Consider the following 14,887-nt stretch of genomic DNA (forward strand, 5'->3'; position numbering starts at 1 on the left):
TCAGAGGGAGTTCTCTTTGCAGTTTTGCTTTGTCAATGGTTGTTTCATCTGCATGTTTACAAGGATACAGGCCTGCATACCAAGAACACAAAATAACAAGGCATGGTAGTTCAACCACAGCCAGCAGCTGAGCACCACACAGCTGCTCACTCACTCCAACCTCCCACCACCCTGGTGGCAGAGCAAGGAAAATGAGAGGGGAAAAATCCAGTAAATCTCATGGGTCAAGATAAGATACTGATCATGTCCCTGGGGTCCCAAGCACACTGTACCCAGTGGTGGCATTGACAGGGCCAGCAGAACATCTCCTTTCTAAGCAGAAAGCTATGGTGTGATATTGGGATCAGGGGCATTTTGGAGGAGATGATTACAAGCAGCCAGTTTTCTTCTTTGTGGGGAAATTTTCAGCAGCAAATTTGGGGAGGAAAGCCTTGCAGTGGTTAGCACATCCAGCATGGGTTGTCCTCTCACCACTATGCCTGGGTTTTCCATAATTTGCCTACAAAGCCAAGAACCAGATGAACCTTGTGGCTGGCATTGATAAGTTCCTTGTTTAAGTCATGGTTTCAAGAGAGTGCAATCCACCAATCTGAATCGAGCCCTGGAAAAAAACATGCTTCTTAGATGCCTGCTGTGCTGGAGGGAGGTGTGAAGGGACAGGCAGGGTGGCCGGCAAAATTCACATGGTCACGGTTTAACACAGACACCTGCTCAGAGCAGAAGCAAAACAAGCCACTTGTTATGAATACATTTCTCTATCTTTCTACCATTTTAACAGGAAAAAAAGTAAATGCCAGGAGCTTTCAATAACTGTGCTTTTCATGGCAGCCTGGGGAAACACAACAATCCTGGAGTGGATAGGAAGGTTTGTGGTTTTCCCTACGCTTGCTTCTAAAATCTGAGAACGCTCTTCCCCTTCTCACTTCCTAACCGCGAGAGCGATTTCCACAGAATCGGGTTCCTCTCCTCTCCTCAATTTATTGTAATTAAAACAATAATTACACACTCCAGAGAGGTACTGGATGTTTATTCCAGAACTGCGCAAGCCTGGTGGTATTCCAGAGACGGAGCGCGCCCTGCCGGACTTTCCCCTGCATTATTTACACGCACAAGCTCGGAGTCAGTGACTTCCCATGTACAGCCCCGCTAGCACGGTTTGTTCGGAAATTTCCATACGCTACATATCCCAGATAACTTCTACGCATGCTCAAGAGGAGGGTCCTCAGCTGGTTCGGCCTTTTTTGCTCTACACAAAGGCGTGAATTTAAGTATTATAATGCACATAGTTAAGCTATAGGACAGATAGACCTTGACCTATATCAACGTATACAACACACACACATCAACATCCTGATTCACGACGTCCTTAAATCTCGTCACGTTCAGTTCCCGGATGTCCTGAACTAGGCGATGCTAGCCGCTCCCAGTTCCACTGATCAGGTCTCCTTCCTTGCTGATTAGCCTTGAAAGTGTCCCAAGAACTTACACCAGCGCACATCCTGCCTTAAGGCAGTCCTGACCCATTCCAGGCTGTGCATGGACAGGAGGCAGGTCCGCCCCGGCGCGGGGCTGCAGGCTGGCTCCAGCCCCCCCTCGCCCGCTGGGATGCCCGCTGGGAGCGCGCAGCCGGAGCGGGCCGGGATGCTGGGATACTGCTCCTGGGCCGCCCTTGGAGCTGGGGGTGTCCCGCAGCGCGGAGCCTGTGCCCATGGCCCCGCTGCCACGTGGGATCGCAGCAGCAGCAGCAGCCACATGTGAGGCTCGACTGCCCTGCCGTGGGTTCTTTGAGGCCCCTTCTAACCCCAGGCATTCTGTCTCTAAGTCTTGTGCATACGTGTTTACTTTGCTTAATCACAGAGTTCACTAATCCAAGTTCTAAAAATAAAGTATGAAAACTTTAAAAAAAAAATTTCCAGCACTGCAGTGTTGAAAGGAAACTGTAATTTCATAATGATGGCGTTTGACACAGCCACGGGTACAGAACAGCCACTGGGCTGGAGTGCAGATCTATGGTGTTACAGCAGCTTTGAGCACAGTGCTGGTATTAAAATGCATCGCCACGCTTGTGCCATCTTTGGGACACTACCCTACTGTGAATTTTGTTCTGTTTCTGTTGGGTAAGTTTCAAATGGACCTAGCTGATTAGAATTTGGCCTTTAATTTCACTTAACTATTGTGAATTTAATTCTCTGCCTCATTAATGCAACTCCTGCTCCTTCCCTGTCTCTGACAGAGGGAATTCTTCAGTGCCCAGGATGTATCAGTACAGGTAGGATAAACCCCTATACACCACTCAAATAAAACAATCAAGGGAGTTCATGAGAGCTGTTGGAAAGAAATTGAAGATCTATTATGTGGGGGGAAAAAGTATATTGCTCAGGAGTCATCTGCCTATGAAGATGAAGGCTCAGTTCTTCGAACCACATAATTTTGTCATTTTCTGAAGTTGCTCCTTTCATGCCAAAGTGTCTACTGGAATAACCTTTGACCATGTCAAAAAGCAGTGAATAAATACATTTTCTCAGCCACTGCCTTTGAAAGCTATGTGGCCCAGAGCCACAGTCCAAAAGTCACTTCATATTTTAAACCAGATTTTGAGAAGCCCTTCAGCCAGCCAGGACCAGAAACAAGACAGGCAGAGTGAGGAGATAAACTGAGAGGCAGCAGCAACAGAAAGACAAGAAAAGGGGAGGTTTTTCACATGGCATGAAAGCAAACACACCTGTGAAAAGGCTCTGCTGCTGCCTGTATTTTTTTAGTGGGCAGTCAGGGGCAGGAGTTAAGTGGGAAGGAGGAAATATGAGCTCTCACCTCTAGGGAGAGATGTGCTGGCATACTCCACTGGAAAGACCAGTTACAGTGTGGAAGAGAAGGAGCATAATTAATGAGGTTTCCAGGGCTGTATGCACTTTACTGGGCTGTACAGCCAGTTGCAGTCCCCCAGCTGTTAAAGCGTAAGGAATATTGTTCATCCAGCTTGCTGCCTGTGCCTCCCTTCATTATAAAAGGTTCCCAAATCAAATTTCAGGCAAAATCTATTGTCCCCATGGCACACTGCTGGTGCCAGGGGCACTGCTACTGCCATGCCTCTGCCTTTAGGTAGCAAGTAAGTGCTGTTGGATTCCAAGGTGCAGAATGGAGGACAAAAGGCTTCTGAGAAAGAATTAGCTGCTGCCCTCTTAATGGACTCAACACCTTCTAATCCTGCTTTTGCACTGCAGACTGGCTTGCTCTCCTCACCTATGACAAGCATACACCCTGCATGTGCTGCTGTCTGCCACAAAGAGCTTGTAGACACCAGAAGGTGTGGTTTTGTGAAACCCATGCCTTGTGGCCTGGACTCTGGGCAGGAGGCTGCAAATGCCCAGCTGATGGCACTGTGTCTTCATCAGTCTGCCTGTCTAGGGGGAGAGGAGGGTTACCTGCCTGTGGTCAGTGACTAAAAGGATTGCTGTAGCGACAAACATAGTCCATGATGTGCCGTTTTACCCTCTAGTTAACAGTGAACAGGGGTGCTGGCATCTGAAGACTTGGCAGAGAAGGATGCTCTTGTGCATGCAGAGAGCCTGGGCACAGCCGAGCTGGAGGCTGTGGCATAGGCAGTGTACGGAAAAATTCAAGTCACCAGAGGTTTATGTCCAGAAAGGAAACAGAAGAGTCCTGTAACTTTATTCATGGGACATTGTTGCAGAATGGTCCGTTTGTTGGGGATGAGCCATTTGTCGGGTGCAGGGAAAACTCGGGGTTCAATTTGAGTCAACAGCAAGTTCCGTTTATTGAAGAAAGCATCAGACACTTATACAGCAAGTAATAAGCTTATGAATATTCTGTAAGCTAAGCGATCTATTGGTTAAACTATACCATGAACTCTTCCTCATTCTTTTGGGCCTACATTCTCTATTTCCCACATCTCTCTGTCTACTTGTTATCATACCCAGCTAGGCACAAGGACACACTATCTTGCAGGTGCAGGACTTGGAATTAGCCACGGCCTTGTACTTTTCCAGTCTCTAGTCAGCTAAAATCCCAACAGGGTATTTCCCCATGGGGTCTCTCAAATTGTTGGAGGATGCAGCCTCCTTTTTTTCCTAATTTCCTGGCTGCATTACCCTCTTCCTTTTCCCATTGGCTGAGGTACATGCAAGGTACAGACTTCCAGATTTGCCTACTATATGTCTCCCTTAATGGGCAGGCAACCCCTTTTTGTACATTAAATGATATTCATATTATATTAAGTCATCTTCTTCTCTGAGTTTAGGAATTTAGCTTGACATTGGCTGAAGAGCAGTCCATGTCTACTAGTCAATTTTCTGAAACTGATAGTTTCTCCTGTTACTTCCTTATCTAAAAATCCCTGGCCCTGTAATGTGTGTAAAGACACATTCATCTTATTCCTTTCTATAGCAATCCTGGCTCTCCTTTTGGGAGATGTGGGTGGTATGAAAGCCTGAGGAGCAGTCCCACACTCTCCTCTCTAAGACACCCAGCTGCGACTACAGCAGAACACCATCAGCATATTCTCAGAAAGGAGATGCAGCCATTCCTGATCCACTTCTCCATGGCATTTGCCTGCTTTCTGGGGCAGAATGAACCATGTTGCACATAGCTGGCACTTTCCCACAGCCGTGGTGGCCACCCTGATCAGAGAAGAAGGTCTACAGTGTGCTCCTCTAAAAAGTGTAGCTGTTACCAGAGACCTACCATGCAAATCAGACTGTCATAGTGCTCAAGAAAGCATCTATGCACTGTGTACACCTTCCTTCACAGGAACTGGTGACTGCAACTACTGTGGTTTGGACATGCCTAGCTTGAAAAGCCTGCCTTTTGCTGGCCAGCTGGTCAAATGGGTGGCTTTCTGATCACTGAGAAACATTTATAATTAATAGCATGTTTTACTGAACCCTCCTGTGGGCATGCCTTCTTTTGAAGTAGTTGCAGTTTTGCTCAGGCAAGTAGAATTTTACTAAAGTCGTTGGGGACATTAGAAATAATTTGTAAAAGATTCAAGGAGCAGAGAGAAGGCAGAGTGATGAAGGAGGCAAATTTACAAGCATTTTTGCTGGTTTTGCTGTGACCTGTGTTGTCTCAGGTCTGCCATATCCCCACAAATACCTTCAGACCTGGGTACCAGTGCATTTCCTGTATTTCCTGTCCCTACCATGCCCCAGTGTCCCTCAGTACCTGCCCCTGCAGGCACCTCTCTGGCCCTGAGCTCCACAGCCCTCACCTGCCTGTGGATGCTGAGGGTCCGTGCAGAAGAGGGCACCATGAGATGGCTGCAGGGGCACACCCGCCATTAGAGGAGCCTGCATGTGTGCTGGTCTGTGTGCCCAGGGTCGCGAGGTTGTGCCAACTGCCTCTTGGAGGACCAGCGAGTAACAACACATGGCACTATGCTCTGCTGATGTCACTAACTGACGGAAATTTTAATTTAAAAATGCCATGTGCTGAAAGCAGTAGTCACTTTAGGGTGCTCTTGGTTTTCCCTTGAACAGTGCAATGAAATCCTGCAGAAACCAATGTCAGTCTCTCCGTGTTACTGGAGCCAGTGTGGAGTGCCTAACTCCTCATGTCTTCTCAAAGTAAGAACGTCAAATAAATCACAGTATTTCAATTATAAGTGGATGCAAGATAAAACATATTCTAAAGCAAAGCTTTAGGTTTTTTAGATCTGAATCTATCTATCTATCCTATCTCTGTTTGCAATGTAGACAGATTGCATTTATGGGTTTGTTGCTTGTGCCGATGAGGGACCCTGCAACTAGCAATTCCATTTAAATGCTTCTTGAAGAATCAACTAAAACGCATCATGCGTAAGTCCTTTGGTCCTTGTTCAACATTTTAGGGTGACATGGTCAAAAATACTTGATTGTGCATATCTCCTCTCCACTCTGCTTGAAGTGCAAATAAGTGGGGGTGCAGTTGCACAGTTGAAATTCCACGATAACATTTTGTACTGGAGTCAACCCCCAGCTTTACCAAGCACTACACATACACAGACAGAGGAACTGTAGGATGCAGATGCAAGCAGGTAGCAACACATCTGTGTCTTGTTGCCAGCATTAGGGACAAAGCAAGGGGATCATAGTTTAAAACAGCAGCAGAACTACATTGCCATTGATTGATCCTATAAAAGGCAAGACCAAAATTGGAAGCTGTTGTCCACTTCTCTACCTTCACTGAAGTTACTGGGGCAAGCCAGAGCTGCAGAATGCACACAGCTTCTATTTTCCATCCTTGAGGATGTTTAAACTGTGAGACACTGAAATTTGATGTCTAGCTTGAAAAAAAACACAGAGAGGGGGAAAGATGGGTAACTTTGTCCCAGGCAGAAGCAAGAGTCAGAGCACAGGCCTGACTGTGGGACACCTCAAGGCCCAGGAGAGCTGGAAGAGAAGTATCATGTAGGCAAGGTGTGGATGGGGGAGAGATGTAGATTATGCAAGGAACTTGAGGCTGCGGGCAAGGGCTTGGTTTTGGAAAATCACAGAGAACAGCAGAGAACTGAATGGAAGCATGACTGGGAAATGTTTGGGTGAGTGAAGAGAAGGGGTTTGAGGTAAACAGATAGAAGGGAAGTGGCTGAACATGTGGACAGCAGAAGCACAGGGTGAGTTTTTTGTGTGGCATGAAGATCAACTGTCTTTTCAAAGAATAGAAAAAACTAGGACTGCAGTGATTGAGGTGAGGTAAAAAAGGTGGTTCAGGGATGTAATCCTCAAGAAAAAAAGAGATTTATAAAAGGGTTGAAAGCCACATTTCTGCACTTCTGTGAAGGCAATGTTGCATATATTTGTGTGACTATTTTAGGGAGCAGTGAGGGATGAAGATCTGACCCTTTAACTTCTCAGATCTTACAGTGAATTCTGGCTGCACAGCAAAAGAAGGTTCACAGCAGGAAAAAAAAAAAAACCACAAAAAATCCCCACAGCACTTTTTGGGCTTGATGAGCCTTAACTCTCCTTAAGCACAAGAAGCGGAGGAGCATAAAAGGGTGTTCTAATCCTGTCCTACTCTTACGGTAAGTGAAACTCAGAGGCAGCAGATCACCTTTGCCCCAGACCTTTGCCCCCTATTTTCTGCTACCTCCTGGAGAGCAATAACCTCTGGTGCATCACCTTGGGTTGCAGTCTGATAAGCCAGCAGGAGGAGGCAAGGACAAGAGCTGGGGGAGGTCAGGTACTGTCAATGCCAATGCTTTGTGCACCATCTCCTGACTCCGGGCTGGGCCAGTCAGGAGGTGAGCTTCTCATCTGTTCATGCTTCTGGCTGCACTCATAGGCTGGCTGTGTCCAGTACAGAAATCATGTGAGGCATGTGCACCACGGGCTGTGGGGAGGACAAATGCTGACACAAGTCAGCCCTGCCTTGGAAGAGGAGGGAGGAAGGGCACAAAGGGTTGACATCTGTCAGAAGGTTATCAAGCTGGCAATAGTCCTCTAAGGTAAAGCTCACAGCAATGCTGGCTCATTGGGAGCCCACCGTCAGGACAGGCTCAGAGGGGCAGAGGGGCCACTGAAAGAACAGGTCACTGGAAACCACACCACCCAGCTGCAGCACCACATCTCATCTCAGAACAAGGCTTTCCAGAACTGGAGCTGGCCCAAGAGGTGCCTTTGAAGACTGGAGACTTCACTGCAATGGGATTATTTTTGTGATGAAAGATTTCATGTTATGGGCTCTAAGGAGATGAACCGCCCTTTGCTGGTTTGTTAAAAACCTCAACTAGATAGAAAAGAGAACAGTTTGTTCTTATAAGAAAAACTAGAGGAGAAAAAATGCTGCCTTTTCCTTTCAGAGAGCTGCACTCAGTCTCCAGTTGGGACCATGAGAGAGAGCACCATTGCTGGGAAGCTTCCAAACCCAGAGAGTGCTGTACATCCATCCATGCATGCTGTGGGAAGCGGTAGTACATTGTCAGGGCATTAAAGGGCATTGAATTACATTCCCTAATGAGCTATGAGCTGCTGGTGAGATCCAGCAGCCCAAGCTACCTTAATTTTCTAGGAGCTTACTCAGTCTAGCATGGCTCATTTGGTCTCCTGATCTTCATGGATAGGGGTAAGAATAGGCCCAGTGCCTCACAGGAATAAATATGGCTCAACACACACTGAGCTGAGCTGAGCTGAGTTACACATGGAGGATATGGCAGAGCCAGTGTTCTGCTGAACAGCCAGGGTGTTTCTTCCTGCTGAGGTCTGTGAGGGAAGCTATGGGCAGCCTAAAACCTTCACAGCTGGCAGGTGTAACCATGCTGGCTCTGCTTGGGGGAAGGGGACATGGAAAATTTTCTCATCAGCACGGGCCTGAGCAGAGAAATTGCTCCTGCTGACAGCCTCCAGTGAAAATCTGGCTTTTTTGTAGTGGTGTACTGTTGCTTAATAAAAGGCACAATGAGTTGCAGTGAATCTGTATTTCCTGTGATGCTATTTTGGTGTCAAAATTACTCTATCAGCAGCCTGTTTAAAATGGGGTATGATGGAGCGCTGATCTTATTAGCTAATTGTGCTTGCTAGTCTGTGGCTCTGTATTTCACAACCACAGTACAATGGTTGGCTGATGGGCTCTGCAGCCAGGATACTTTTAATTCCCCCTGGATTTCATTATTTTGACTGCAAAGGAAGGAACAGAATAGCAGATGAAGCTGTTGCTCTTTAGGCTTATAATGCTGCCTATGCCTTGTACTGAGCTGTGCCCTTAGGCTGAACGAGTTGGCAGGATTCATCTGGATGAGTGAAAACAAAGATTTTATATTTGTCTACGTTTTGTGATACAAAAAAAAATTAACCCTTTGACTCAGGAGTAGCTCCTCTTTCTCTTCCAAAGAGTAGACTACTTCAGTATGAAGTGCTAATCATCTTTAATAGCTTTCACCTGCACGAGCACATCATAGGCATATCTGGACATATGTGGCATACTCAGTACCCCATGCTTGATGTGTTACTATGATCACACCAAGGTGCTCTGTGTCCTGGCCTGCAGCACTGCATCATTTCTTACCAGACCTTCTTAACGTTTTAAATACCAGAACAAGCAGAAAGGACAGTTTCTCCCCCTTGCAAAAAAGTAAGACACTCAAGACATGGTCTCTCCAAAAGCTTCTCCTGCTGCAAAGGCAATGATGCTCAGACGACAAGGGCTCATTTGTCTTCATATGATTTTTCAAAACACCCCCATGTAAATGCTTAATTCTAGCCAAAGAAACTTTTTAATTTTTTTAATGTCATGTCCAGCAGTTGTAATTGGTAAAGGCAAGCACAAATATCCTGCAAAGAAACACTCCACTGTCCCTCACTCCAGTAAACATGGCACAGATAATGCTCTTGGATTCCCTCTGAGCTTTCCAGAGGCCCACCTCTGAGAAGGGTCTCTGAGATCTGGCACCTCATTTACTACTAATTGCTCTTTTCATATTTGCTTTTTCCACTGCCTTTTCTCTACTTACGGCTGTTCTAGCCTCATCCCTCCAGAAAGGTTAGCTGGAAAACATCTGCAGGGGCCACAGTGGGGGTGGGTAGAGCTACAAGGTTGAAATACAAAGCTGCTCCACAGCAGCCCAGACAACAAGCGAGGCTTTGCCATTGCTGGGACTTACCCCAATTGATGTCATGCCTCTGGCTTGGCAGGTCATCAGTTCATTCCCTCCTTCCTCCCACTTCCTTCACCATGTCATGGCTGCAGCCCTTCTGGAGCCCAACCCCAGCTTGTGGCCATGTATATAAACGTTTAGCTTAATTCAAACAAGAGTTTCCCCTTATGGCTCAAAACCTTAATTGCCTTGTTATGTGCTGTTCTTAAAGTAAATTCAGATGGTGATTATGGAAAGGTAGGGGGCCCTGCCGCATGAACACAATGAAGTGAACAGAAATTCAGGCTTGTGTCTAGTTCTCCTACACTCTTCATTCAAGCTTTGATTCCTTATTATTTCTTAAAGAAGCTTAACAGCTTTTCAAGCTGTTCATCTTCTGGGAAATTCAGACCTGCAAGTGCTTATGCTGGCTTTTTTGGGGAGCAAATTACATTTTTATAAAGCTGTCAAGCTTCATCTTCATCATAAACAGCATGAACCTCACATGCTCTTCTGGCAGGCTGGTCTCCTGCTGCAAGGAAATACAGACCGTTCTGAGGTTTTCTTGTCCTTGTGTTGTCCCATAATGCACAGATACAACACCACAGCTTTCAAAAGCAAGCCATCATGCTCCTTGCCTGGAGCAGTAGGGCTTCTGTGCCCATAAGAAGGAAGAACTCTGCAGACCTCCTACCCAACCTTTCAGAACAGGCAGCAAACTCATGCTTTGAAATCCCTTTACTTCATTCAGCAATGTTCAACATTAGGTACTAAAGTTAGGTTTGTTGTTGTTACTAGGGGCAGTGCAATTTTAAGAGATTTGAAAGACACTCAGCACACCTTCCAACACGTGGATTTTTCTTCTGGCAAAAAGCAGGCACAGTGAAATATCAAGACCCACTAAAAGACTGGAGGGGATTTTCTAATGGAGAATTAAGTGTTCAGATATTTTAACTATCAGAAGAGCAATGAGTCTGAGCAATGAGTCTGTTCATGTCTGTATCATTTCCCTTGCATAGGATACAAATTCCACCCAATTAATTGCCTCTTGCAGCTGCAGAGGCATTTTTAGATCCCAGTTTCACACACAGCCTTACCTGTTCCTATTTCATTCATTTGTCCTCCTGCCGTATCTGAGTACTGACTGATCTTTAATGTACTCAGCCTTCATTGCATCCCCATCTTTGAGGAAAGGGAGGCACAGAGACAGAAAGTGAGATGTCCCAGGTGACAGAGGGGGAGGTCTTTGGTGGATAAGCAGTGTGTTGGCCACAGGCAGGTGTCCAAATATTTGAGTCAAACCTCTCCTCTCTAAGCAGAGATGGGGGGACATGGAGAAGTGGCCAGACCACCGTGCCTCATCTGGCATTGCCAATGCCTAGCAAATATTTTTTGTCCAAGGTTTGTATTCAGGACTTAATATTTAAAACTAGAATACAAGAGCTAACAGAAAAGCAATTAAAAACAGAAGACATCACTATTTATGGGATGGTGGCAGACTTTTTTTTTTCCTAGGGCACAGGGTTCAAGTCTGTAATTTCTTCTTCAGAGGACTCCAGTGTGAAATACCTGCTCACTCATTGGTCTCCCACTTGATTACTGTCAGGTGAGGTAGTGAGATACAGAAATTCAATAGCTTCTCTCATAGGCTTTATTTCTAGCTTTGACTGCCCTGGTAAGGGTCTCACAAAATCTGCTCTGGTGTTGGATTTCTTTCACTTTATTTTTAGCATATTTAAGGTAAACAAGAATAAGCACTAGATGAAGATGATGGCAGTAGTTGTCAGAAAACCAGCCTTTTTAGGTTTTCTGTGTGTGGGAGTGCAAGCTCCATCCATTTCACACATTCATAATTTAACAGTAATTAGAAATTCTAAATAATCACTACCTGGGCGCTAGATAATCTTCATTAAACTAACATCTAAATACCAGTGACTAAAACTGGGTCAGTGGCCCAGAGTGGAAGGAAGGAGTGATTCCAGACCCCAGAAGCACAGGATCTGAGCTCCCTGCCTTGGAGAATAAGTCCATTTGCTGCACACCAAATGCTGCATACAGAGGGTCACATCCTCTACACATGGCAGGAGAGCTCCTTCAGCAGCCAAGGACATGTGCTGTGTTGCTAGCAAGAAGACTAGTCCTTCATCTCCAGTGGGACAGCAGGGCTTTTCAGGGAGTGGGGATGTGAGAAGGCAGCTGCCTGTGCTGTTCTGCAATTGCCAATGTCAGGGGCTGAGACCCAAGGGTAAGTGGTCAGAGATACATGCCCACCATATGAATAATGTCTTGCCAGTGTGAACTGCTGTGTGGTTGAAGGAAAAATCCTGCTTCTACAGCTCCAGTCCTCTGTCTCCAGATCCCTGCTAACAGCAGGAGAGCAGGGTTTTCTTCCACAATGCACCACAGTACCCTGAAATTTACCTTGCAAGTCCCATGTCCCATTCTGTTCTCCCTGCATATGGTTCTCTCACTAGCCTTCTGCAGCCCACCTTTAGGTGCCTGGTTTTTTTTCTCCTAGACATCATGAAACTCTTGTTTCAGAGCACTGATCTCTGCAGACAGTGCTTCAATCCCTCACTGCTAAAGAGTATAAATAAAGCTAAAGAGCTCCTGTTCTGCAGCTCTGACATAGGCAAAATACACATGCCTGGTGGAAACCAGACAGGGTTTATACAACCTTTATGTCTCATGCCTCCTGCCCCTAACACCTCTGCTGATGACGGATATCTCTGGAGCCTCTTTTTCTCCGTGCAGCTAATCCCATCTAGCCTTGCACCTTCACTGTTAATAAACCGTGAAATAGACACTCTGAGCCAAGGGCACGTACCTTCAGTGGAACTGCAGAACACTGACATGCAGCAGAACAGTCTGGGTCCACAGCATGGACCCTGCCTGTGTGCAGAGGTCCTGCTTGATGGGCTGTCTGATCCTTTTCCTCCTGATGGACTGATGATGATGATGACTGATGGGCACAACAGCATCAATCTCCATTTCAGAAGCAGCAGGAGTTTCCAGATAAAGTAAACTATCTCAGGCAAATACAGTGCTGAAGTGGTTTGCAGTAAAGAAAAACAGAAGCAGAAGACACGGTTTGGCTTTGCTACTAGTGCATTAGAGTATTAGTGTTAAAAAAAACCTGTCAGCAAGAAGCAGAAATATGCTGTGCTATGGGACAGCGAGGAGAGGGGAAGAAATCTTTGTGACTGTATGTGCCTCTGTTATTGAGTCTACTCACCATCTATCTTTAGACATCCAAGCTGTTAGAACAGCTGTGCAGAGTGGGGATATGTACAGGTCCTTGAGGAACAAGGTGATGGTGCCACAAGAGGTGCTGTGCTGGGATATGCAGCTTGCATGGCTCATAATGCAAAGCAAGATCTCCTTCATGTCTCCCTACTGTTCACTGCCCAACAGTGGTCCTGGTAAGGCAAAGCATCTTATGAACCAGCATGCTCCAGATAGCCTTATGAGCCCTGAGAGTCCTGCTTCCTGGGTATGAGCAAGGACTCTTCTGCATGTGTGACCACAACCTCCCCTTTCACAGTGAAGAACTTTCCAACTGCTTCTGTATGTGACAGACTTCAGCACACCCTGTAGCCTACCAGAGAGGCTGAGGACTGTGGTGATGGGTGTAACCATTAGCCTAAAGGGGCAGTTTCCAAGACTCTGGAGGGAAGCTGAGAAGCAGAGATGTGAGAGGATCAATGAGAAGAAAGACAGCAAAAATATCCTGCCTTTCCTCTACCAAACGCCATTAATACGCTCATCTCAGAAAACATTACCATCAGAATGCTTTTCTTGGCACCAGGACAGTATGTCCAGTATAACTACAGCTACTCAGCTAAAGAGCAGGCACAGAACAAAGTAAAACTTCAGCAAAAATTTGACTTGCTTCTCAGGAACATGAGATTGTATTGTATGGAGTAAGAGAGCATGGCTTACACACACCACATGGATGATACAGAAATTTCTTTCTTACTTAAAAGGAAAACTTTATTTTGATACATTAAAAAATCTATACATTTCTTAGACTAAAATACAGTTTTGCATCAGTATCCTGGCACAATGTCAGTTTACACAGAAAATCTAAGATTAGATCAGCACTGTTAATTTCTTTTCTCTTCCTGCATTCACAGCTTGCAGTATAAAATAGTTTAAGTTCTCAAGACAACAATGAACAGTGTCACATTTACTTTTCCCATTCTCAAAGGAGGTGGCATTCCACTGGAAAAAGGAGCACTTGTTAGTTGATCTTGATTCAATGTAAATCACTAAGCCAGTCCAGGGGTTTGATTGCCCTGTTAGAGTATGAGTAAAGGAGGATGAAAAATTCGTTTCCAGATGAAGCTTTGATGGACTATGACAATGCAAGTACTGTCAAGCCTTTAAAATCTGTTCAGAAGATTTTCCTTTTTCCTTACAGTAGTTTCTGTAATCAGCAACACAATTCATTATATAGAAATAATTATTTTCTATAGGGATAGTATTCCACTTTCATTTTGCTCTGAAGAGCTCCAGAGTAAAATTAAAGTGGGACACGGGAGATGTTGCTGTGAAATGTCTGAATTGGAATGTGAATTTTCTTAACTACTGTGAAGATCCTGTGGAATATTTTTTATCTGCTCTCCACGGCTCCACCTAACTTCTGGCACCTTTTCTGTCCTACATTAGAAATAAAACCACCTTTCTGTTTTTTCTTCCCTCACTCCCCTGGGAGACATTATAAGATTGTTGGTGCTGCTGTTTTTCAAATGAGAGATACTCTCCTCTTTCAGTCTGAGCAGCAGGGAGGGACCCAACTAATACCTGCATGGAGGACACATGGTATTTGAGTTAAAAAACATGTTTATAGCAGGAACTCCAGTCAGTGCACAACTTCTGCTGGGTTTCAAAACTAGTCAGTTTCCTAATTTCACCATAACTTTTTGAAATAAACTGCCCCTAATTCCCACTAACCCAAAGAGGAGAGGTGGTACACTTAAGGAATGGTATCCACCTATGCTGCCAGCATAAAACAGGAATGCTGTTAGGTATCTGCTTATAAATCACATACTTAGAGAGGCCATAGCTGTCTTTAACATAACTGAAATTAGGCTAGTTCTGTTAAAGTCAGCTGGTACTTTTACTCTGAATTCTTGGAACCTTGGTTCTAAAGGGAGTTTCTGTAGAGAAGTACCAAATGCTTATAACACCAATTCTGGTCATCATATAAATATGATGACTTGAACTCAGTAAGACAGGGGAGTAGAATCTGATAGGCATTTGCTGGTTTTCTGCTAGTTTCATTTTAACAGATGTCTTTCCAATGAATGCCAGATA

The 14,887-nt window shown here is 45.3% G+C and overlaps 2 protein-coding genes across 3 annotated transcripts in view; both read right to left on the reverse strand.

Moving 5' to 3' along the window:
• The window catches only part of SLC27A6 (solute carrier family 27 member 6), a 75,214-nt gene extending 62,665 nt beyond the window's left edge, over nucleotides 1-12,549 (reverse strand). Inside the window, exon 1 of the mRNA XM_026792919.2 lies at nucleotides 12,396-12,549. Coding sequence (XP_026648720.1) covers nucleotides 12,396-12,549 — 154 coding nt within the window. The remainder of the gene's footprint in view (nucleotides 1-12,395) is intronic.
• Nucleotides 1,011-14,887, reverse strand: part of SLC44A1 (solute carrier family 44 member 1) — an 84,335-nt gene continuing 70,458 nt past the window's right edge. Inside the window, exon 16 of one of the 2 annotated variants that reach the window (XM_074533640.1) lies at nucleotides 1,011-12,614. In XM_074533640.1, the coding sequence (XP_074389741.1) occupies nucleotides 12,594-12,614 (21 nt within the window). In that variant the 3' untranslated portion in view covers nucleotides 1,011-12,593. Of the gene's footprint in view, nucleotides 12,615-12,847; nucleotides 12,988-14,887 lie in introns of those variants that run through there. The other variant, XM_026792918.2, reaches the window with a different exon arrangement.

Source organism: Zonotrichia albicollis, chromosome Z (assembly GCF_047830755.1).
Source record: "Zonotrichia albicollis isolate bZonAlb1 chromosome Z, bZonAlb1.hap1, whole genome shotgun sequence".
NCBI classification, from domain to species: Eukaryota; Metazoa; Chordata; class Aves; order Passeriformes; family Passerellidae; genus Zonotrichia; species Zonotrichia albicollis.